The following is a 26456-nucleotide window of genomic DNA, read 5'->3' as shown; positions in this document are numbered from 1 at the left end:
GCCAGACTCTCTAACTCATCGATTACAGGTCAATAACAAAATAATGCAGGACAGTGTGAAATATTTAAACATTCTGGAACCAAAAAAAGTAGGCTAGAGGTTGTTATTTCAATTAAAATTAAAACTTATCATGCTGATATCTTGAACCTCATTCTAGATAAATTGTTTGCTGTGGCTGCCTCTATCTATTTGCCAAGACATCCTGAAAAGGCCAGAGATTAAGCTTTGGTGGTGAAAGTGAATACTAAAAATTAATGGCTTTCCTCTCTGCTTCTGGCCTGTACTTACAACTGCATTATTAAGAAGTGAAACAATCTCTTCTCCTATTATCTTTGCTTTTATTTCTTTGCCATGAGATAAAGACGTTTCTTTATCTCATGTTTCTAAGTTTTTAAAAATGTAGTGAATTAACATTGATTAGCCAGGAGATTATCTATTACAGCCCAAGAAAAGTGACTCACCCTTAACCTTGGTCCCTTGAGCCAAAATATAGCTTCTATCTAGCTGTGTGATTTCATAAGTCATTTTCCTTCCCTGGATCTCTGTTCTGTTTTTTCACTAGTCTTCAGACTGTTAAACTGGTGAGGACAAGTGGGGAGCCTCTGCTAATTCTTCAATGTTAGGAAATAGATAACACGCTGAATAAGTAATGACGGTGTCTACACATCTTTAATTGGATGAAAAATTTGTAAGTGCCTGTCTACTGTATGCAAATGTATTTCTAATTACAGGTGAGGATTGTGTAGTCATGAAAGTACATTTACCAGAGTCTCTGATGGTCCTTGAGAAATGCATACCTTTTTTTAAAAAGCACTGAAAGCTGGATACTAGTGGCTCATGCTGTAATCATAGCTACTCAGGAGGCTGAGAGCTAAGGGTCATAGTTCAAAGCCAGCCTGGGGAAAAAAGACAGTGAGTTTCTTATTTTCACTCAACCACCAAAAAGCAGAAAATGGAGCTGTGGCTCAAGTAGCAGAGCACTAGCCTTGAGAAAAATAAAGGCTCAGGGACAGCTCCCAGGTACTGAGGTCAAGCCCCAGGATCAGCATAAAACAAAACAAAAGCACTGAAATTTTGACTATTCTATTTGCAGCAATTCAGAGCTTAATATTATTCAGCTTTTCATCATTCTAATAAAATATCTGTCATATTTAACTTACAAAGAGAAAAGGTTTGCCAATGATGCTTATGGCTCATGCCTATATCCTAGCTACACAGGAGGCTGAGAACTGAGGATCATGATTCAAAGCCAACCCAGGCAGGAAAATCCATGAGACTCTTATCTCCAATAAACTACTCAGTAAAGGTCAGAAGTGGCGCTGTGACTCAAGTGGTAGAGCACTATCCTTCAACACAAAGAAGCTCAGGAACAGCTATCAGGCCCTGACTTTTCAAGCCCCAGGACATGAAGAGAGAGAGAAAGAGAGAGAGAGGAAAGGGTGGAGGTTACTTTGGCTCACAGTTGTGCAGTCTCTGGTCCATGTTGGGCAGACCCATTGCTTTGGACCTCTGGTAAGGCTGCTGGACCGCGATGGTGGAGAAACCATGGAGGATCAAATGGCTCACCTCATAGACAGGAAGCAAAAGTGAAAGAGGAAGAGATCAAGGTCTCACAGTCTCCTTTTGGGGGGCATGTCCCTAGTGACCTAAGCTTTCCCACCCTCCTCCCAAAAGTCCACACATCTCCCAATATTGGTACCAAGTCTTTTAACATACGGACCTTTGGGAGACAAAAGCCACTCTGCAAAGGCTGCATAGATTATGATTCCAACTATATGACATTCTACACAGGGGGAACAATACAGTAAAAAATCAGTGTTTGCCAGGGATGGAGAAGTGAATAGGTAAAGCCCAGGGAATTTTTAGAACAGTGAAAATACCCTACATGATTCTATAACAGTGGATTCACCAAAACCCATAGAATATGGATACCAAGACTGAGCCCTAACATAAACTATGATTTTGGAGGAGAGCAATGTAGCTTCATGAAAGGTATCAGATGTAGCATTTGGTGTGGGGAGAGATGTGGATAGTAGGACAGGTGATGCAGTATACCTTCTGCTCTACTTTGTGGTGGACCTAAAACTGCTCTAAAAAGACATTTATTTAAAATAATAATAATGACTAATTAGAGAACACAAAAACGAAGAAGAGTTAGTTTATACTAACATGCTAGTCAACAACATTTTTTTTGGTGGGGGGGTCCGGTCATGGGGCCTGAACTCTGGGCCTGGGCACTGTCCCTCAGCTCTTCAGCTCAAGGCTAGCGCTCTAACACTTGAGCCACAGCGCCACTTTTGGCTTTTTTCTTTTTGCTTATGTGGTGCTGAGGAATCGAACCCAGGGCCTCAGGCATGCAAGGCAAGCGCTCTACCACTGAGCCACCTTCCCAGCCCTCAACAACATTTTTAACAAAGAAAAACTATTGTTTCCATTTTCTGGAGTTCATTTTGATAAATATTATTTTATATGATCAGAGGCACATATGCATTGTGCCTTTGTGTTCCTCTCCTAAGAGTATCCTCTTTGACTCAGGAGGCTAAGATCTGAGGATTGTGGCTTAAAGCCAGCAGGAAAGTTCGTGAGAATCTTATCTCCAATTAACCACCAGAAAATTGGAAATGGAACTGTGGCTCAAAGTGGTAAAGTACTAGTCTTGAGCCCAAAATTTCAGGGACAGTACCCAGGTCCTGAGTTCAAGCCCCACAACCAATTAAAAAAATATATAAATATATAATATATTATATATAAATATGTATTTATATGTGTATATATGTATTTATATGTGTTATATATATATACATATATATATATATATTTGATCTAACCGTGTATGTGAATGTCTAGAGTCCTGTATAATTTATCATGTCCCGTGTGTTTTAGATCTAGCTTCCACATTTGAGAGAAAACATACACCATTTGTCTCTCTGAGCTTGGCTTACCTCACTTAACATGATTGTTCTAGGTCCATTCATTTCCCTGCAAATGGCTGTGTAAAACTCCATTGTGTATAGGTACCACTCGTTTTGGATCCATTTATCTATTGTAGGGCATCTGAGCTTTTTCCATAGCTTGGTTATTGTGACTAGTGCTAGTCAACAACACTTTAGATAAGAGAGGGGAGACTGTTGTTGAAGCAAGTAGAAGTTCTAGGAATATCCAAGAGGATGGAAATTGTTGATTAACTTAAGAATTTCTGTCAAGAATGCATGATAAATTGGTGGAAAAGCTTGATCGCTCATACATTGTGGGTACAATTGTAAGATTGTATAACCACCCTGGAAAATGGTATGGCTTTTCCTTTCGAACTAAAAATGGACTTACCATACAACCCAGCAATTACATTTTTTGGGCATTTATCCCAGAGAAATTAAGACTTATTTTCGTACAGGATTTGTACATGAATGTTCATAGCAGTTTTATTTATAACAGCCCTAAACTGGAAAGTACACATATACCACTCAGTGAGTGAATCGTTGAACCAACTGTGATACAGCCATGCTCTGCAGCACTACTCAGCAATGAGAAGCAAATGAATCATTGACTCAGCGTCATTAGATAATTTCCTTAAGGAAACTATGCTGAATGGTGGGAAAAATCAATTCCAAACATTTACATACTTCATGATTCCATCTGTGTAATATTTGTCAAAAATATGGAAATGGGGAGCAGATTAGTGATTGTTGTGGATGACAGGTAAGGAGGAACTGATGGTGTATTTAGGGACACAGAAGATGGCACTTAGGAATATCTTAATTGCAGTGGTTACACTGTGTACACACATACAAACAAGTGCTCATGCACCTGATGGAAGGTTAGGGTTTTGTTTTGTATTTTTAGTTTTGATACTTTTCTCTAGTTGTACAGATGTTAACATAAAGGGTGTGACTAGAAGGATACATCTACCTACTTTTGTACAATATTGCATACCATACTATAAAGCCATTATTTCAAGATGAAAAATTCTTGCCAGTACTAGGGCTTGAACTTAGGGCCTCTCACTATTGCTTGGCTTTTATGCTACAGTAAGTGCACTATCACTTGAGCCTTGCCTCTAGTTCCATCTTTTTTAGTGGTTAATTGAAAATAAATTTTCTCAAATTTGCCCAGGCTGACTTCAAACTTCAATCCTCAGATCTCAACCTCCTAAGTAGCTAGAATTATAAGTGTGAGCCACCAATGTCTGGTTTCAAGATGAAAAGTTAAAAAAAAACCTTAATAATAATTACTAAGAGTAGAAATAAGAACTTCTTAAAAGAAAGAATAAAGGGAAAAGAGAATAAAGAAAACAACTACTTCTAACAAGATATTGGAAAAGAAAAATTGAGAGGTAAAGAACTGGTAAGATAATTTCTGATAGCAGAAATAAAAATATACTGATAGTATATTTTATGTAAATGTAATGGGCTAAACTTTCCATTTGACAGGAAGTCTGGACTGACTGGATAAATCTAATTCTTTTCAATATAAAGAGTCCTGACTAAAATTAAATGGCACCATGTGGTTACCAGGGTAAAGGTGTGGAGAAATGTTTGGCAAAGGATACAAAATTTCAGTTGGAAGAATAAATTTAAAAAGCTCTGTTGTACAACATGGTGACTATTGGTATGTAGGTTGTATTCTTTTAAAATGCTACAAGAGTAAGTAGTGTTCTCACCCCCAAAATGAAAACTATGATATGGTATGAATAGATAGATAGATAGATAGATAGATAGATAGATAGATAGATAGATAGATATCGATATATATCAGTTCACTAGATTTAGTAATTTTACAGTGTTTTATATGCTATAACAACATTTTACAAAACAAGTACAATTATATTTTTTAAATGAAGTGTAATATGACATAAATGTTAAAAGTGAACTAATGACGGAAAAGGAAAATATCAAAAGAAAATGGTTCAATTTTACTAATAGCAGATAAAATAGATGTTAATAAAAAGAACATTATTGAGATTAAGCAAATACATAGTGATAAAGAGGGCAATTAAGTGGGAAGATAGAACAGTCCTGAATTTATATATACCTAATTTTATGGCCTTAACACATGTAAAGCAAAGCAAATGGTTTAAAAGGAAAAATAGATAAATCCATAGACTTTAATATAGCTCTCAGAAATGGATAGATTAAGCAATTTAAATTTAGTAAAGGCATTGAAGATTTGATCAATGGATTAATTAGAAATAGAATATGAAGAGAAAACCTAGATAGAACATACAACATATTAGATGGGTGTCTGTCTCTCTTATATATAGTATTATAGCTTGAACCCATTTTAATGCTTTTAGCTTCAAGCATGTAGTGAACGCTGATAAAACTTGACCACAAACTTCCAAGCTATAAAATGAATTTCATTTTACCACATAGGCTAGATCATAAAGTAAATTCTGACTTACATGCAACATATTTTCTAATCATAAAATTAGAAATTAATAACACAATAATCAGCACTCCATCCAAATAAAAAGCTCAGATTCAATAAATGAGAAGTTAAAAAACATTTAAAACAGAACAACAATAATTACACATGTCAAAACTATGCATGCAGCTAAAAACAGAAGGTATACTTAAAAGGAAATGTATGGTTGTACTTGTAGGGGCTGGGAAGGTGGCTCAGTGATAGAGTGCTTGCCTTGCATGCCTGAGCCCTGGGTTCAATTCCTCAGCACCACATAAGCAGAAAAAGCCATAAGTGGCTCTGTGGCTCAAATGGTAGAGCACTAGCCTTGAGCTGAAGAGCTGAGGGCAGTGCCCAGGTCCAGAATTTAAGCCCCACAACCAACCCTCACCCCCAAAAGAAAAACCTGGGAACAAAAGGAATGTATTTTTATACCACTTCAGACAAAAAATTGCTTATCCCTTGGAGGGAAAAGACTAGACTGGAGATAATTACACATATAGCATTTTATTTGGGGGGGGGGAGATACTATATAAATTCCCCATCCTTTGTCACCCCTCAGCTGTCCATTCTTCGCCCTTTCAGCAAACTACTCATGCACTTTCTATTTGTACAGATTTGCCTATTCTGAACACTTTATAAAAATGAAGGTATATAATATATGCTCTTTTGTAATTGGATCCTTCTGTTCAGCATGAACTTTTTCAAGATTCACTCATCCATTTTACAGCCTTTTTTTATTTTTTATTTTTTTGTCCTGGGGCTTGAACTCAGGGCCTGGATGCTGTTCCTGAGCTTCTTTTTGCTCAAGGTTATCACTCTACCACTCCAGCCACAGAGCTATTTCTGGCTGTTTTGAGTAGTTTATTAGAGATAAGAGTCTCACAGACTTCCCTGCCTGGGCTGGCTTCAAGCTGCAATCCTCAGATCTCAGCCTCCTGAGTAGCTAGGATTACCAGTGTGAGCCACCAGCGCCTGGCGCCATCAATGCCATTAAAAAACAAAACAAAACATAACAACTAATGTTTTGCTGACTATACCTCATTTTGTTCATCTACTTATCAGTTAATAGATATTTTCATCATTTCCATTTTAGCCTATTATGAATATTACTGTTATAGCCATTTACACAAGTTTTATGTATGAACATATGTTTTCATCTGTGTTGTATATATGTTGTGAGCCAAGTGGAAATTTCATAACATTTTGAAGAATGACCAGGTATGTACCAAAGTAGTCATACCATTTACACATTGTATGAAGTTTTGATTGTGTGCATACTTGCTAACACTTGTCACTCTTCAAATTTTTATAATAGTCATCTTACTTGGTGTGCATTGGCATATCATTATGCTTTTGATTTGCATTTCCCAAATGATTAGTAATGAGAATCTTTTCATATGCTTATCGTCTATTTGTATATCTTCTTTGAAAAATATCTGTTTAAATCCTTTGCCCATTTTAAAACCAGGATATTTGTTTTGTTGCTGAGATGTGGGTGTGGGTGAGTGCGTGCGCACCCGTGTGCCTGTCTCAAAGTTTGAACTCAAGGGTTGGGCATTGTCCCTGAGCTTTTGTGTTCAAGACTAACACTCTACTACTTGGACAACAGTCCCACTTCCAGCTTTTTTGGTATCTAATCGGAAATCAGAATCTCTTAGACTTTCCTTCCCTGACTGGTTATATATGAACTGAAATCCTCAGATCTCAGTCTTCTGAGTAGCTAAGATTACAGGCGTGAGGCACCAGTACTCAGCAAATTGTGAGTATTTTTTATATACAGTATTCTAGACATCAATCCCTACTTAGGTAAGATGCCAATCTTTTCTCCCATTTGATTAGTTGCCTTTTTAATTTTGATAGTATCCTTTGATTCACAAAATTTTGGGATGCTTCTTGGTAGTAATAGAGTTTGGAATCTGGGCCTTCCATTTGTTAGTCAAGCATTCTACCACTTAAGTCACCTCCCCATTTCTTTCTGATTAAATTATTTTTCAGATAAGGTCTTGTGTTTTTGTCCAGGGCTAGTCTTGGAGTACAGTACTCCTACCAGTATCTCCTATTTGTTGATATAAGGTCTTGCTAACGTGATTAGTTCAACTTCAGTCCTTCTGTCTCCACTTACCAAGTAGCAGGAATTAAAAAACATGTGATCTATTTTTAATTTTGGTGTCATATTCATGAAATCATTGTTAAACTCTGCCCCCAGTTTTTAAACAGCCAGCCTGATGTCATTTGAAATATTCAGTGAATAATTTTTAAAAACTTGAAGTCATTTATGTCTATTCAACTATTTATTTTTGCAGTTATGGGAGACTTTCATAAGTATCCATTCAATGTCAAATTTTTTTTATTCTTTATTTTCCTAATTATTGCCAAATGCATTAGATTGTAAATAGAAAATGTGGAAAGCTCACATGGTATTTGTATTGTGATATAACTGTTCCCTCTGAGGAATAGCAACCAAAATTATTGCCAAGTGTACTTATTAGGAAAAATTCTCAACTGATTAAAGACCATGGATATTATATATCATATATGAAACAAGTTTTCAGCTTCATTTTTAATACTGAATTTCACTTCAGCTCATGTAATAGAGCTCTGAAACTTCAAAGACATTTTGCATTCTGAAAAGGATTTCTTGTGGTTATAATATTCATTTGAAATTCAAATTGCTCTGGAATTGGAAGCTAGCTAGAACTGATGTACTGTAGAAAAGAAGGAGGGAAGATCCTTGTATCATTGCTAATTTACACTTAAAAGAAGACATTGTATCTTTGTACCTAAGTGGGAGCTGCAAAGGCATCTTTTGAAGTCATCAAATAATTCATGAGCTGTCTTTGGTAAACACCTTGAGCAATGTGTAAGAACTTTTTTTTAACCTTTGCAGTTCCTATTGAAACTATTGCATACTTCTCAAGCTGGTATTCATTAAACCCCTAATTTTGTGTGGTAGATGATTTAGAAGACTCAATAGAAGCTTAAGACTTGGTTCTCCTGCCAAAGAGGATTGCCTTCCCTTTGTGAAGCCTAATGATACATGTGATAATATCAAAGAAGAACTAAGGAACATTTACTACTTGCAAGGTTGAGGAACCTTATTTCTGGCACGGGCCATTTGTGGGCTACACAGACATCATTTGTGGGCTATACAAAATTATCAGGGCAGGCATACACCTGCAGGCGGCTGACAAGAAACATAAGTGTTTGTCCTGTCATGTACCTGGTGATTTCTCCAAGCCTTATATGGCCTGGCTTAGAGTCTAGGAAAGTAAAATGGGTTGATGTGGTCTGAGAAGTCTTCAAGGAGGTGGACCTCTGGAAGGCACAAGTGTGAAGTTTGATTAGAGTGGGTTGGGCATGTTGAGGGAGTGGGGGAGCCACACCATCCTGATCATACAGCGGCATGAACGAGCGTCCCAGTTGGCCAGAGGGTGGCAGGTGCCAGACACCCGAGGCAGAGGAAATACATGTGCCATGAGGAGCTGGGTGAGAGCCGAATGTGGGAATCTAGCTGCACAAAGATAGTGTAGGTTCTTGACAAGAGGGTGGTGGATGGAAAACTTGAGTTTTAGGGGTAAAGGGGTTTCCAGAAACATCCAAAGTTGCCTTATTACTGAAGCCTGGGAAGGGAAATTAGAAAATAACAGCTTCAGGCACTGGAAGGTAGGTCAGTGGTACAGTGCTTGCCTTGCATGCATGAGGCCCTGGGTTTAATTCCATAGCACCACATAAGCAGAAAAAGCCGGAAGTGGTGCTGTGGCTCAAATGGTAGAGCTCTAGCCTTGAGCTGAAGAGCTGAGGGACAGTGCCGAGGCACAGAGTCCAGGCCCAATGATGGGAGAAACAAAAAGAAAGAAAGAAAGAAAGAAAATAATAGGTTCATGTCTCAGATTTTTCTTTAACTTCAAATTTAATAGTATTTCTTTAATACCATATTCAGAGTGTATAAGACCCCTACAAAAATGGACAGAGCCATGGCTCATGCCTGTAATCCTAGCTACTCAGGAGGCTGAGATCTGAGGATCACGGTTCAAAGCCAGCCCAGGCAGGAAAGACTGTGAGACTCCTCTCTCCAATAAACCACTAGAAAACTGGAAGTGACACTGTAACTCAAGTGGTAGAGCGCTCGCCTTGAGCTGAAGAGCTGAGGGACAGCACCCAAGCCCAATGACCGACAAAAAAAAAAAAATGGACAGAAAGAATAAATAAGAATTATCTGAGAAAAAATGATGATTATTTAAAGGATAAGATAGACCCAATACCTAGAAAATTCAGTAAAAGACAGAGTTCTTTCTAAAAGTTAATGTTTAATTCAAAGTGAAAAAATAATCCTGATTAACTATGGTCATATTCCAAATCTGACAAATTGATGTTGAATAAAGCTGAATGAATGAATATATATCAACTTAAATTTGTCTGTTTTTCCCCCCAGTAAAAAATCTTGCATGCACTATTTTAAAAAATACCTTTCAATGACAATGTTTTCTTTCACAGATTCACCTTTTTGGAGTTTTGCTGGCCATTTTAGGAAACTTGGTAATCAGCATTTCTCTAAATATCCAGGTAAGGAAAACCATATTTTCTAATTCTTTGCTTGATTTTGTGGGTACCTGGTCACTTTCATGCACTTTTGCAAATCTTTCCTCTGTAAAAAATAGAAAATTGTATTTTGTGACCTTTAGTATTAAAAACAAATATAATCCAGGCTGTACTGCATTCATATGTTTGGTGTTACTGGGATTTAATTTCAAGGCTTCACACTTGCTAGGCAGGAACTCTACTATTTGAGCCATGCCTCCAGCTCGTTTTGCTCTGGTTATTTTGGGAAGTGTCTCACGTTTTAGGCCCAGGAAAGCTTGGTTGTGGGCCTCCTATTTATGCCTCCCGCTATAAATGTGATTACAGGCATTGAATACCACATCCAGCTCTTGGTTTTGGATAGAGTCTCCCAAATGTTTTTACCTGAGCTGACCTAGAATTATGATCCTTCCAATCTCAGTCTCTTATGTAGCTAAAATGACAAATGCTCACACTATGCCCAGCTAATGGTTAAGATGAAGGTCTTGCAATCTTTTCTACCTGGGCTGGCTTCAGACAGTGATCTTCATGATTTCTGCCTCCAGCATAGCTAAGATTACAGATATATGCTATCAGTACCTGTCTTGTTTCTCTGTTTTTTAAAAGAAATTAAATCTTTTTGTTGTTCTCAAATATTCATAGACTCTAGACAAGACACCAACTACATTCAGTGGATTAATCACTGGATTTGAATTTCAGTACCTGCTTTCTGACATAAGATTTATTCCCAGATGGGCTATAGATAATTTTTAGCAGCACTTCATGGGAGTACAGATATTTCCTTTCTTTAAAATACTATTTGATATGTCTGTATAGACTAAAAGTCTTGAAAGAACATAGAATATAAAATAGGAAGTTTAATTTAAACTGAATTAAAGATCCAGAAAAATTGCTAAGCTAAAAATGGAATAAAATGTTGACATTAAGCCAAATCATAAATTGAATCAAAATTTTATGTAACTTAATGAATCAGTGTGAAGTAGAATCAAACCAATGAAGGATAATACCATGTTCATGTATCAGAAATACCCTTCAATTGGGGTCCTGTGGCTTGTAGTCCTAGCTACTCAGGAGGCTAAGATCTGTGAATCATGATTTAAAGTCAGTCAGTGCAGGAAAGCCTACAAGACTCTTATCTCGAGTTAACTACCAAAAAACTGGACATGGAACTGCAGCTCAAGTGCTAGAAAAGATTAAGGACAGTGCCCCAACCATGAATTCAAGCCCTAGGACTAGTATTAAATAAATAAATATTTTCAAATTATAAATTGCTACATAAATATGAGTTGCTTCTGCCAGTAATATGTTTGGTACAAATAGGAAATCATAATAATTACTTTAGAATAATCTATAAAAAGTTAGTCATGGGGCTGGGAAGGTGGCTCAGTGGTAGAGTGCTTGCCTTGTATGCATGAGGCCCTGGGTTCGATTCCTCAGCACTACATAAGCAAAAAGAAAAAAAGCCAGAAGTGGCACTGTGGCTGAAGTGGTAGAGTGCTAGCCTTGAGCTGAAGAGCTGAGGGACAGCGCCCAGGCCCAGAGTTCAGGCCCCACGACCAGACCCCCCCCAAAAAAAATAGTCATGGTACAGATTGATAAGAGTCAAATTTTCAAAGGAGGTTTTAATTGGGTAGAAATATTTTCTTATTTACATTCTGCTTTTACTCCTAGAAATATTCTCATCTTCACCTGGCACAACAAGAGCATCCAAAGCCCTACTTTAAGAGCGTGCTTTGGTGGGGTGGAGTCCTGCTGATGGCTGTGGGAGAGACGGGGAACTTCGCAGCCTATGGAGTCGCCCCCATCACGCTCATTGCGCCTTTAGGCTGTATGTCCGTTACAGGTGGGCCATTTTTCCACATTTTGACAAACAGAAATGTTAAGAAATGCAAACAATTGGCCATATAACATGTAACACAAAAGAAGAAACTCTATTCCCCATTTTCTTAGCATAGTCACATGAATGACGCTTCCAGTTTCACTTGCCTGCCATGCAACCACATGAACGCTATTCCATTTACATTCAAATGCTAGATCCTCAACGATTTAGTCTTCGTAAGCTAATAAGAACTTAAATTGGTATGTTGGGTTTTTAACCACTAATGGATTACCTAAAAGCATTTTTTTTGTCAGTCATGGTGCTTGAACTCTGGGCTTGAACATTGTCCCTCAGCTCTTCAGCTCAAGGCTAGCACTCTACCACTTGAGCCACTGCACCACTTCTGGTTTTCTGAGTGGTTTATTGGAGATCAGAGTCTCACAGTCTTTCCTGCCCAGGCTGGCTTTGAACCTCAATCCTCAGATCTCAGCCTCCTGAGTAGCTAGGATTACAGGCAGGAGCCACCAGTGCTTTGCCCTAAAAGCATTTTTAATGTAGTTATATTTTACACATAGCTACAATATTTTATCCTAATCTTGACTACATGATTTAGCATCTTTTTAAGGCTAAAAGTTATATATTGACTATGCTACATAATCATAAGCATGTAACTATTGACCTTTAAAATGTATATAGTTTACTAAATACATTTAGAAAAGAGCAAAATGATATATTTCTAAAGACTTTATGAGAGAGAACGAATACCATCATTACCAAAAATGAGACCAAATTCTCTAAACCCTATCTAAAAAAATCAATAAAATGTTTTAGTTTTATTCTTTATCTGCTGCTATGGAAACAGCATGCTGCTAAATTTCTGTGAATTTAGAGCCTTCATTGAAATAGAAACAACTTGATAGTCATTGTGAACAACTAGATCAACTATATCATGTGCTCTACATATCCAATCTTAATATGTCTCTAAAAATATGGTGTTGTATTTGCAAAGAAAGTATAGCTTAAACTTAACGTATAGTCAAAAAGAATTTCATTTAATTTTAGATGATCTTCTCTTTCTAAACGGTGTGTATGTATATAATTAAACATAAATTTAAATAAGTATTTATTTATATATAATTGGAGATCAAAGTTTTATGGACTTTTCTGCTCAAACTGTTTCAAACCATGATCCTCAGATCTCAGCCTCCTGAGTAGCTAGGATTACAGGTGTAAACCACAAGCACTTGGCTTTAAAATACTTTTAAACTCCTTGCATGATGTATGTTGGTAGAATATTTTATAATGAACACTCATTTTTTCCTAGAAATTATTTAGCTTAAATCCCTGTTTTAATAATACTCTGAAGATACAAAAATATGTCATTTACTCTTTTTTTTTGTCAGTTGTTGGGCTTGAACTCTGGGCCTGGGCGCTGTCCCCGCTCCTCAGCTCAAGGCTAGCACTCCACCATTTGAGCCACAGCACCACTTCCAGTTTTCTAGTGGCTTATTGGAGATAAGAGTCTCATGGACTTTCCTGGCTGGGCTGGCTTTGAACTGCAATCTTCAGATTTCAGCCTCCTGAGTAGCTAAGATTATAGGCATGAGCCACGGGTGCCCAGCTCTCATTTACTATTTTTAACATCCAATAAAATAGAAAAGTGGGTTACATGAATGTGCTACTACATATAGCACATTCATGAATGTGCTAGTAACACCTTCATGAGCATTCTCAATTTTTCTTCTTCTCAAGATCTAAGAAAAAACTAATAAATAATTAGAAGGATATGCAGAGCAAGATGGCTGATTAAAGGTTGATTGTACAAATGAGCAGAGTCAGGTTAACAGGGTAGACAATATTCTGAGAGAGAGAGAAAAGAATATTAAGAATTACAGAAGAGGTGGCTAGAAAATTATGGGACTACCAAAAGACAATAACAAAAGAAAACAATCCCAGACTCCATCTCCAGCTTCTCTGGTGGGGAAAGGGAAAGATAAAAACACAATCTGCTAGTTACAGACTAAAAGTTCTACCTGCAAGCCTTAAACGAAGTGAGGGGAATTAGAGGGACAGTTACTACTCCTATGTATATGGGCAATTTTGGTGAAGAAAGACATTCTGTTATTTCCTTATTTTCAAGAACTATTGCAAGACATCATCTTAAGAGAGAGCCCTTTTGTTTGAGTGGCAGTTCTTCTGGAAGCTTAAAAACAGGAACCATCATAGCTTTTGAGACATAGACAGCCACAAGAGGTGTTCTTAAAGGATTAGAGAGTTTGTAGACACACAGAAAAGTTCCAGCAGTGAGAGTGTATAGAGGGCATTGAATTCAAAGTCAATTAGAAGTCCTCTTTTCACTGGTGAATAACAAATCCCATTGTATGTCTCAGTGGAAAAGATGCCAAAGCTCATGGATGGCCTGCTACTCAGCTCCAGGTTGTGTCTCCTGATAATGTATGTTGACTACCATGTGGGGCTGAGAACCCTGGGCCAAGGTACTCTTACTTAGATCATTTCTATCTACTCCTCCCCACTACAGGGAAGTGAAGCATTGGGTAGGATCTGAAAGCATTGAGAGCTGCCTCTGGGAACTCTATTCTAGGTTGTGCTTGCTGCTAGGTTGGACTGAGATCCTTTAACTCAGGCCTCTAAATCATGTGATTTCTATAGCCCCTTGCTCCAACAAGGAGGTAGATTGTAGGGTAGGATCTAAAAATCACTGACACCCATCTTCAAGAGCTGCACGAATGACAGCCATGATCCCAGATCTTCCAAATCATAGAATTTTCACAGCCTCCTCCCCTCTACAGAGAGGTAAACTGGTAGGTGTGAAAGCACTGAGACCAAAAACCAGAACTCGTTAGTCCCTTAGTTTTCCCCTTTTTTTTTTCTTCCCCTTACTCTCTGACACACTTGGAGTAGACTTGGAAATTTACAGTTGCTGAAAACACAAAAGAAACTCATGAAAGGAGGTAGAAACCTGCCCAACTGATGGATTATAAAGCTTCCTGCAGCCAGCAACAGCTCCTAGAAAGAAGGAAAGCTTCTATAGCGAATGCAACCCCAAAACAGACAACTAAGTTCTTTTACAAGAGATTCTTGCTAGTTTGTCTCCATCTGAACAGTTTAGGATTCAGGCCCAGTACCTAAAGCATATGAATGAATGCTGAAATACAGAGCCACACCCAAGTCCATTGGTAAGAAATACTACCTAACCCTGCCACTTCTCTGTACTGACTGAGTACTTTTCAAAACACATTTTCCAAGTTAAATTCTAGCAATACTTCATATGAAACAATTTGACAGTAAGAAACTGATAATGAAGCTGGGCACTGGTGGCTCACCAGCTGGTGGCCTATAATCCTACCATCTCAGGAGGCTGAGATCTGAGGATCACGTTTCAAAGCCAGCCCAGGCATCAAGGTCCATGAGACTTTTATGTACAATAAACCACCAGAAAACTGGAAGCAGCGCTGTGGTTCAAGTGGTAGAGAGCTAGCCTGGAGCTGAAGAGCTGAGGGACAGCGCCCAGGCCCAGAGTTCAAGCCCCACGACCGACAAAAAAAGAAAGAAAGAAAGAAAGAAACTGATAATGAGCGAGCATCTACTCTGTCAAATGTTGCATAAGACAAATAAACTCATTATCTACTTAGCCATCACCAAGTTGAATAGAAGTGAGCAACAAGTAGCCTGAATTTAGAATGAATTCTATGAAATCAAATACTCAGAATTTCATATGGAAAGATAAAATTAGCCATGGTAAGGTCTTCTTGGGCCTAGAATAATTTCCTAAGAGAAGTAGTTACCCTTAATGGGGTCTAATTTGGGTTTAGACTGGGGAGTTAATCTTACTGAGAAAATGAAAGGAGAGTGAGTCCTGTAAGTGATATCTCTTCCATGTCTAATATTTCCTAATATGCTAGCTGCTGCTCAGATTGAAATGCATGATAGGAACATACATTGTTTCATGTATCTCCTTCGGGCTATCTGAAGCCCAAAGTGAAGTATCTCTAATCCATTAGATGGTGGCCATAGTATAGCCAGAAATCCCTAGAAAAGCCTTTTGGAAGTCCAGAGAAGTCTTGTCAAACAGAAACTTTGGTCTCCAAGATTTTTATTAGAAAAAGAACTGGAAGGAAGCACAGACAGACCAATGAGCAAGTGACCTGTAGCTTGATACCAACCTGGATGCCGTGAATCTCTGAGCAGTGCCCTGACTGCCAGCTCTGATCAAGTTACTACAACGTTAAGCCCTCAGGGATATTTGTGAATAGCAACACTTCACATGGACATTGGTTCTTTTTTTTTTTTTTTTTTTTGGTCAGTTGTGGGGCCTGAACTGTGGGCCTGCGCGCTGTCCCTCAGCTCTTCAGCTCAAAGCTAGCGTCTACCACATGAGCTACAATGCCACTTCTGGCTTTTTCTGCTTATGTGATGCTGAGGAATCGAACCCAGGGTCTCATGCATGCAAGGCAAGTGCTCTACCACTGAACCACCTTCCCAGCCCACATACATGGACATTGATACTAATGCTCAAAGGAATGCAGCAAAATCTCTTTCTAAAATGGCTTGCTGCATTGTTTCTTAGGCATATTTGTCTAAAATCCGCTTACATAAACTATGTGGAACAAAAGTCTGACGTTTTAATTTTATGTCTGCTCATACACTCTCAAGTAGAAAGCATTCTTGAAGCCTAAAGCTTTATTTGAAATATCTTTTCCACCCATCTTTAATTTTTGAGAATACCACAAAGCATTTCTAGAGAAATTGCTAATGATGAAGTAATGTGCTATTAAATTTATAATGCAGAATTAATCTTGTCAGTGGTGGTATTTTTACTTTTTTCCCTCCTTTTGGAGTCTTTTCAAGTTTAATCACTAATGCATGCCAAGAAAAATGTAGTGAAGAAAGGATTATTGTTCTTAGTCCAGGTAAATTTTTTTCTCCATCCAGAATTAGGAAAATTGCCACCAAACAAAGGTTGTGTCTTCATTCTCTTCAGTAAATGACAATAGAAATTTTTTTTCCCTCAAAATGAATTTCTTGACATTTTCCTTCCTGCCACCAGGGATGGCAAAATAACTTTTCTCTCTGTAAGAGGACGTCTTTTTTTTTTTTTTCTAAGTTGCCACATCCTCAAGGATTCAAATCCTGACTTTGTGGAGTGCATTGTAATTGGCATGCTTTTTTCCTAAAGTTCTATAGCTATTAGAGAATGATAATTACAGAGCGAAGCCTCAACACAGCAAAAGCATATTGAGCCTGTGAACGCACTACACTCACATGCTTGAGGCTTGGTTGTGACTGACATGAAAGTGTTTCTGCGGTTTTCGTCTTAGCAATGCAATAAGGTTACCATTATAAGTGGTCAGAAACCACAAGCCAGATATTTACGTGTAAGATTCTGTTTGTAGCATTATTGTGTAAATATGTTCTTTTCATGTCAGAGGGTTTGGGGAGCATTTTTATAGGTTTGTTGTTTGAGTTTTTTTTTTTTTACAATTTTGTATTCTAATTTCTTATTTTATAAGCATATAGTCTAGTTTCTTTTTAAATCACTAAGTTTAAACAGTACATCAGATGTCCCAGAAAAAAATATTAATGAAATTAATAGATGAGATTTCACATATCCAAACCTTCACATTAGAGCTCACCACTTTCAACAAAGATTGTCTTCTTTCTATCTGAATCAGAAAGAATTATATCCATAGTTTCATCTAAGTAAAGTATAATTAATTGATGCTTTAGCTTTACATAAAATATATCTGCTTTTGTGTTGTTGTTATTTCTTTCTTTGTGCCAGTACCAGGGCTTGAATTCTTACTCACAGAATGGTGTTTTACCATTAGAACCACACTTCCAACTCAGATTTTTGCTAGTTAATTAAAAATGGAGTCTCTCAGATTTTTCTACACATACTAGTTCAAACTGTAATCCTTAGAACTCAGCCTCCTGAGTAGTTGGGATTACAGACACAAGCCGCCAATGTCTGGCACATTAAACATATCTTCAAAAAAAATGATACTAGCAAGTCTGTACTATATAGATCAGTAGCAGAGAACTTGTCTAACATGTATGTGGTCCTGGGCTCCATCCCTAGCATATGCAAAAACAAACACACACACACACACACACACACACACACACACACACACACACACACACACACACACACACAAAACTAATAAAGGGTAAAAAATGGGGAAATAAATAAAAGTGAACAAAATAATCTTTAAAAATAGCTATGCCATGTGCATTTAAATCTTGTATTATTAAGCCCTTTTAATTTAAAGAAATCACTAGTAAAATGCATATATCAAAAAGAGGAATGCTTGTTTATTCTACTGACACAAAGATCCATACTGACATGCTAACATCTGCCTTTTCAGTTTAACTCAATTACAGAAGAAGTGCACCAGATTAATATATAGTTGTTGTTCTCTCTCCTTCCCTCCCTCCTCTCCTTCCTCCCTCTTTTCCTCCCTCCTTCCCCTCCTAGCTCTCTCTCCTCTCTCCAGTCTCTCCTCTCTTTTTCTCCTCTCTCTGCTCTCTTTTCTGTCTCTGCTCTCTCCTCTCTTTCCTTTCTGGGAATCTTTGAACATCATCTTGACCAAATTAAGCTGAATAACTCTTCCATAATAATAGCATAAACTGAGTGATGTCAGATGTCACAGAGGGAATGACTGCAGGGCAAACTTAGGGTTGACTTCTAAGTAAATTAAGAAGCGTGAAGAAGCCAGGACACATATCTACTCCTGGGACTGGCTCCCCTATATCTACACTTGGTTTGGCTGAAGCCACCAGAACAGTTCACTTGACCTATATCTATTTTCATCTGGAAATCAGAATCATAACATTCATGTGCAGGTTATCTTAAGTCAGCCTTGACCAGAATATATCTCCATTTTGATGGCTAACCTGAGTGACCCAGAAAAAAGATACTTACTGGAGTTGTCAGCCTACTGTAATCGTTTATGATATTCTTCCTGATAGAATGCTTTGGAACTTCAAGGCTAAGTGAGTGCATTAATAAATGGCCTTAGCTGAGCATCAGTGGCTCATGCCCGTAATCCTAGCTACTCAGGTGGCTGAGATCTGAGGATCATGGTTCAAAGCCAGCCTGGGAAGAAAAGTTCATGAGACTCTTTATCTCCAATAAACCAGAAAACCGGAAGTGGGTCTGTGGCTCAAGCAGTAGAGCGCTCACCTTGAGCTAAATTGCTCAGGGACAGCGCCCAGGCCCTGAGTTTAAGCCCCATGACCAACAAAAAAAAAAAAAAAGAAGAAGGCCCCATAGGAGCACTGTTTGTATGAGACAAAATACTTGAAGACTTTCATGTCTTTTTCTCATAGAAAGTATCTTTGTGTCTTCCTCCTGTACCCCATGGCTCCTACAGAGCCTCATTTGTATTTTGGAATAGTATATTTATTTAATTTTGTTTATTAATTTTAACTATTTAAAAAGTTTTTAATTAAGAAGCAATGGTTATAGGCAACATACATAATGTTTTGATATGTGTCTACATTTTAGAAAGATACCATAGAAAGATCTAATCAAGCCATTAACTATAACCTCATATTCTTACCTTTTAGTAGTAAGAGCACTTAAAATCTACTGTCACTAGTTTTCAAATATACAGTACATATTATCAATGAAGATCACCATACTAAAATGTATACTTCTTGTCTAATGAAAATATTGTATCCATGTTATATTTCTTTACACTTGGGGGGGGGGGGCATTGTGGGGCTTGAACTCTGGGCTTGGGCACTGTCCCTGCACTCTTCAGCTCAAGGTAAGCGCTCTACCGCTTGAGCCACAGTGCCAAGAGAATAAGCCAAGCACCAAGAAATAAGCATCTGGTTTATTTCTTTACATTTTTGAGGAAAAAAAATTGTATGGGCCTGGTGGCCTGACCCTGGAGTCACTGTGTTGTGAATTAAGCCTTTCCTGCCATAATTTTCTCATCTATAAAGTGAGTATAGCAACGCTTGCCTCCTAGGGATATTAGGTGAGAGAAGTTAACTATTCCTTGCCAAATTCTCAGTTAAATATCAGCCGCCATTACTGTATTAACACTGGCACATCATAATTGCTGTCTAAGCATACATTTCTGTCTTTTTAATATTATACCATAGATATCTTAATATCACTATAATTGTTCATAATATTTTTGCTGACTACATAGTATTCCTGTCCACTCTGAAAAATAATTTGCAATGATGGGCTTGAGTTTCCTTTTTTTTCTTTTTGGAATTCTGCCTTAGGACAGATTTCCAGATGCAGAATTACTAAGTCAAAGAATTTGAACATGTTGATGCTCTCGAGAGGAATTGTGAAATCACCCATCAGAAGGGTTCTATCAATTCACAATGACACTAACCATGTAGTGGAGTACTGAGCTTATTGCTTCCTTGTCAGCACTCAGCCTCAAAACTGTATGTGTAAAGTAGCACCTGGCTTTATCCTGCTTCCAGTTATTACTGTGACGTTGGACTCTTTTCTCTGCTTTGTCTACTCTCTTTTCTGAATTAATTATGCATGTAACTCTTCTTTTATCCATTTATCTTTCCCATTTGTGGTACAGCCTAATTCATTGCTGAGTAAAGAAAATTATTAAACTAAGCACTGATGATTCACACCTGAAATCCTGGCAACTCAGGAGGCTGAGATCTGAGGATTGTGGTCCACAGACAGCCCAGGCAAGAAAGTCCTTGAGACTCTTATCTCCAATTAACCACCAGAAAACTGAAGTGGTGCTGTGGCTCAAAGTGGTATAATGCTAGCCTTGAGCCAAAGAGCTCAGGGGCAGTACCTAAGCCCTAAGTTCAAGCCCCATGATTTACCAAAAAAGAAAGAAAGGAGGGGAGAAAAAGAGAGAGAGAGAGAGAGAGAGAAAGAAAGAAAGAAAAAAGAAAGAGAGAAAGAAAGAGGGAGAAAAAAGAAAGAAAGAAAGAAAGAAAGAAAGAAAGAAAGAAAGAAAGAAAGAAAGAAAGAAAGAAAGAAAAAGAAAGAAAGAAGTTGCATTAAATCTTGGTGCTTTCTTTCACACCTGAATACAAAGACCCTGGCCATTTTGGAAATTTTGTCTGCTTCCCTCCCCCTCCCCCAGATTCTCCAAGCTTCCTGAAAAAACACAAAGGGCACAACTTGATCTGTAACATATTCAAGCAAAATGAGTAGCTGGAAACCACAAAGCACATGTGCTTCATCTCACCAGATTAAAAAATAAAACAAAAGAGATAACATGCTAACTTGTGCAGGATGCCACAGATTGTTCTTGACATAGCCAAAACTAGAACCCAAGTGTTCAGCCCTCCCAGCCCAGCACCCTGCCCTCCTCTTCCCATTCAGGGCTCCAGAGTTCTTCAGGAGAGCGTTCTACTTCTCACCCACAGTGAGATTTTGAGCAACAGGAGCAGGAAGTCTTTTCTGGCTCCACAGCATCCTCGTGAATCAGACTCACCCTTTCCAACTGAGCATTTCCTTAAGGATAATGAAATAAGGAGTTGAAGACAGCTCAGCTCAGGCCCCTTTCACAAGTTTTATATATAGGCCTCAAGATAAGATGATTCCCCTGGCAACTGCAGTAGCATCATCTAACATCAATTGATGATAAGCTTGTGGGGGAAAGGTGTCAAGTTCTGTAAACATTTCCCACTTGCCAACAATAACAACTCTGTGGCAGAGTGTGAGCCATGAGTATTGCCTAGGAAAATAGCCTGTCTGAATTCAAGAGCGTATTATCAACCTGCTGATTGCCTAAGAGAGCATGCATCTCCCCTAGTTTTCCTTACACCTCTTTTTTTTTTTTTGAGATTGTAACTAAAGCTGGGAATGTGGCTTAGTGGTAGAGTGCTTGCCTAGCATACATGAAGCCCTGGGTTCGATTCCTCAGTATCACATAAACAAAAAGCTGGAAGTGGGGCTGTGGCTCAAGTGGTAGAGCACTAACCTTGAGCACAAAGAGGCGTAGGGACAGAGTCCAGGCCCTGAGGACCTGGAAGAATTGTAACTAAACATGAAGATCAGTGATCACTCTGTGTGTGTGTTCTGAAGGCATTGATGACCCTAAGCCCAAATATATCTCAAACACAAAGCATGTACACATGCTGAAATAAACCCTCAGTAATAACTGTAGTATAGTACTTCTGACACATCTAGTTTGCAGATGTGTTGTTGTAGTGTGTTGATCTTGAAATAATCTTGCAATTTTGGGGTATTAAATTTTCTTATAGGAAGAAAAGTATAATTTCCCCCTTTTCTGCATTCGGCAGACAATGGCTATTACTATATTAACAACTGGAGAGAATTGGGTTCAGTGGATTGCAAAGATAATAGTAGTGCTCCTGTTTATTTATTTTTTATGGAGTCATGCTGTTAACTGTTGCTCACATGCTGTCCTTGCTCAGTACAGCTCCGATATCACCATGTTTTGCATATAAATGAATTACAAGTAACTGTAACCACAGTAGACTGTTCTTTTTTTATGACTTTACTACATCAATAGATAAATATCTTTTTTCTTTTTTTTCTTTTTGTCTTTTCTTTTTTGGTACTGGGGATCGAACCCAGGACGTTGCACTTGCTAGGCAAGCACTTTGCCACTGAGCTACATCCCAGCCCTAGATAAATATCTTATTCTCATCTAAACACTTAGTAGAAAATCTCATGTTCTCTTACAACAGAAAAAAAATATCAGATGAGTGTGGAGATGCATTAGACTTCTAATGTTTCCAGAAACAAAGACGAGTATATAATGTTTCCTAAAGTTTGGATAGTCATTTTGTAGTGATTTATATAGCTCAGTACCTGTATTTCAAGTGTTTGTTACAATCATGCTCATTTTGCTTTACTGTTTCTCATGTGCCATTTTTTCCTTTCTCCTTCAAAAAGTAAATCATGCTCTCTTTGCTTTACTATTTCCCATGTGTCATTCTTTTCTTTCCTTCTGAAAATAAATATAAAACTGTGGGAAGGGCCTGGCTCTGGTGGCTCACATCTGTAATCCTAACTACTCAGGATGCTGAGAGGTAAGGATCGCAGTTGGAAGCCAGCCCGGGCAGAAAAGTCCCCCGTGAGATTCTTATCTCCAATTAACCACTCAAAAACTGGAAGTGATGATGTGGCCCAGAGTGGTAGAGCACTAGCCTTGAGCAGAAGAGCTCAGGGACTGAGCCTAGGCTCTGAGTTCAAGCCCTACAACTGACAAAAAAAAAAATCCCTGTGGAAAAGGAAATGATGTCTTTTATGACTTCAAGGGAAGCAAAGAATAGGATGTACTAGAAAGAGCTCTGGAGTAAGAATAAGAAAATGGGGTGCCTACTCCAGCCCTGCTACAATAGCAGTATTTGTTGAGTGGCTCAGGGTGAATATACAACCAGCCAATTCGTACTTCTGTCTCCCGTCACACAGACTAGGACCTGCAGTAGATGTCTCCTACCACTAAAATGTCTTCTTCCCCTTTGAGCCATGTCTCCCATCTTCCTGGAACCCTTCACTGTGAAATCATCACCTGCAGGATTGCTGCTGTGCAGTGCATTTGTTGTAGGCGATATGACTACTCCACTTGTGTTTAATTGCTAATCTATTTCCACTTGAAAACATTCTTTATTGCCAGTCAGTGTTGGGGAGGTGGTTTGCGGGCAACTTGGGATTTATGCCTCTTCTAAATATGTGAGATTAGTTGTCCTGAATTATGGTGTAAACCTGAAATAGAAATTTTCATTACATTTTTATACCCTTTCCAAAGTTAATTGAATAGGTTCTGTAGCAGCACATGACTTTATCTATGGAAAGTTTTGCTTTAATATTTTGCAGCCACACCATTCAATTAAGCATGCTAATTAAGCACGTTTGGTGAACATTTCTCATGCTTTGTTTATGCAGTTTGAAACTCCCATTTCTGTAAATATCCTCCCAGGAAGCATTTATAAGCACAAAGATTAACTCAAAGAGGAGAGAGAGCTTAGTTGAAAAACAAATTGGAAAAGAATACAAGAGCGTTCCAACTCATCTTAAAAGGCTTCTGATGTAAAATTGTTACTATGTTTAAATAAGCTGCCAGAGTACCAGACGTCACCATGCTCAAATTTAACTGCAGCAACAATTTAGTGGAGTATTATACAGACATTAAAATTATGTCTATGAAAAATTCTTTTTAATTGTATTTTTATTATCTTTAAGTGGTTTTACAAAAGAAGTACCATCTAACAAACAGGTTTCTAAGTACAATTCATCTCCATCGAAATCAGCCCTTTCATCATTCTCTCCATTCCTCCCAATCCATCCCCTCCCCTCAATTTTCTTAGCTGCATAGGATATACATTGAGTATTATGACTTCATTCTCCTCTCCCTTCCCTTCCTCTCTTCGTTCATATTCTCCTCACCCCTTGACACTCCCTCTCACCCCCACTTTCAAATGCCAGTTCCCTGGTATTTATTTTGTTGGGCTGAGTTTTTCTAAGGAATTAACATCGTTTGAGTTGTTAATGACAGAGCAAATTGTTTCTAATATGGTAACTGAGGAAACTGATAAATAATAAACTATAGTTTGATCTGAATTAAAGGAAAATAAGAACATCAGCCTACTAACTGCAGTTTTCTCTAGATGATATTATTATTTTATGAAAATTTCCTTTCCTTTATTTTCATTTTTAAGCAACTCAGCTAGTAATTTTTAAATGAAATCTATACAGTGCACTTTTTTAATTACTGCAATTTTGAATTCTCCAATGCCTGCATTCATAGAAGAACAAACCAATAAGAGTAAGTACTCTAAGTTCCCATGAAGCCATAGCATGGTTCAGCCAAGGCGGAATTTTACAACAGCCCCAGTCATAAGAAAGAGGGTCTAAAGCATCACAAGGGTCAGGAACCATGGGGCTGATTCCCCACAAAAACTCCCACTTCATGTGGACTTCATAAACACAGAACGCATGCTATGTTCTACATAGCAACTACACAGTGACGATCCTAGAAGAATAAGACATACTTCAGACTAAAAGGAACCCATAGTCTTTGGGGCAGACACAGAAAATAAATCTTAGACTTTGTGGAAATCTATATTGAGGGGCCATCCCAGCTAAAGATAGTATGGTCAGCTGAGCCTGGGGAATTCCAGAGGTGATGTTAAAGCCATTGAGAGCCAGGCGCTGGTGGCTCACACCTGTCATGCTAGTTACTCAGGAGGCTGAGATCTGCGAATTAATCACAGTTCAAAGCCAGCCCAGACAGGAAAGTCCATGAGATTCTTATCTCCAACCATCAAAAAGCCAGAAGTAGAGCTGTAGCCCAAGGGGTAAAGCAGCAGACTTGTGCAAAAAAGCTCAGGGATAGTGCCTAGGCCCCGAGTTCAAGCCCAGTACTGGCATACAAAAAATAAATAAAAAGGGCTGGGAAGGTGGCTCAATGGTGCAGCATTTGCCTTGCATGCATGAGATCCTGGGTTCGATTCCTCAGCACCACATAAGCAGAAAAAAAAGCCAGAAGTGGCGCTGTGGCTCAAGTGGTAGAGTGCTAGCCTTGAGCTGAAGAGCTGAGGGACAGCACCCAGGCCCCAGAGTTCAGGCCCCATGACCGGACCCAAAAAATAAATAAATAAATAAATAAACAAATAAATAAAGGAAAGATGGGAAGGGAAGGAAAAAAGAAAAGAAATCATAGATTATGAAACTACATCTTAGGTTCTAGAGATTGTGCTAACCTATTTTAAGGATGAGCACAGAATATAAAAGAAATAGAGGACAAAAAAATAAAATGACAATGGAAAAGTTAAATAAAAAAAAAGAAATAGAGGACAAATGTGGGGAGAAAAATGACAGAAGAAAACTCATGGCTGTCTTTGAATGTCACATTCAGAAGTGCAGCCTTTGCCCTGTAAATTACAGGAAGCCTACTGAGAAATCTTAAAGCTACGGATTTACATTTGATTTGCGTTTTTCAAAGATTACACTGGTGTGGGGAAACAGAGAAATGGGAGGTCTAGAGGGACATTATTATGAGGGTGTAAGGCAGAAGAAAAGCTGGTCTGACCTAGGGCAGTCAGGGCCTGTGCAGTGAGGAATGAAGAGTGCAATGAAGACTAAGAGCCAGCAGTCTGTTGGGGGTAGAATGTGAAGGCAAGGTGGATAATGAAGACTCCTAAGCTCCAGCGTTAGTGTGTAAGTGAATAGAGGCCCCCTTGGGCTGGGGACTGTGGGAGAGGTGCTGCCAAGTAAAGGGTTTCAGTGTGGGACATAGTTAAAAGGTTTCCACTTTTCTTCCTTCTTTTACCTGCTTCTTTTTCCTTTTTCTTCCTGCTTTTCCAGCCCTTCCTGTACTTTCTGCCTGCTTTCTTCCCTTTTTCCTTTACTTTTCTCTCCACTTCTGTCTTCTCCTTCTCCCCTTTATTTAACCCTTCTTCCTTTCCTTGCTTTTTCCACTCTCCCTTCTAATCTATTTATTTAGCCATTCAATAAACTTTAATCAGGATTTCCCTGTACACCATGGATTATCCTAGCTATACTGTCCTAGGTCCACAGAAACAGGACAGGTTTCCATGTTCCTTCAGACATGGTGGGGAGGGGGAAGAGGAGAAAGGCATTTTTACAGCCACACTGTGTCTATGTTCAGGACATAGCTAGTGAAGCATACAGGCATAAAACGTTTAATTC

At 38.4% G+C, this 26456-nt stretch overlaps 1 protein-coding gene across 1 annotated transcript in view; it reads left to right on the top strand.

Annotated features, from left to right (window-relative positions):
* Nipal2 (NIPA like domain containing 2) overlaps nt 1-26456 on the top strand; it is a 78006-nt gene that overhangs the window by 11144 nt on the left and 40406 nt on the right. Inside the window, exons 2-3 of the mRNA XM_069991123.1 lie at nt 9898-9966; nt 11653-11824. Of these exons, the coding sequence (XP_069847224.1) occupies nt 9898-9966; nt 11653-11824 (241 nt within the window). The remainder of the gene's footprint in view (nt 1-9897; nt 9967-11652; nt 11825-26456) is intronic.

This window comes from Dipodomys merriami, unplaced genomic scaffold, assembly GCF_024711535.1.
Source record: "Dipodomys merriami isolate MVZ:Mamm:240054 unplaced genomic scaffold, mDipMer1.0.p SCAF_4, whole genome shotgun sequence".
Classification (NCBI taxonomy): domain Eukaryota; kingdom Metazoa; phylum Chordata; class Mammalia; order Rodentia; family Heteromyidae; genus Dipodomys; species Dipodomys merriami.
The sequence above is the reverse complement of the archived record's forward strand: the minus strand, read 5'-3'. Positions and strand labels throughout refer to the sequence as shown.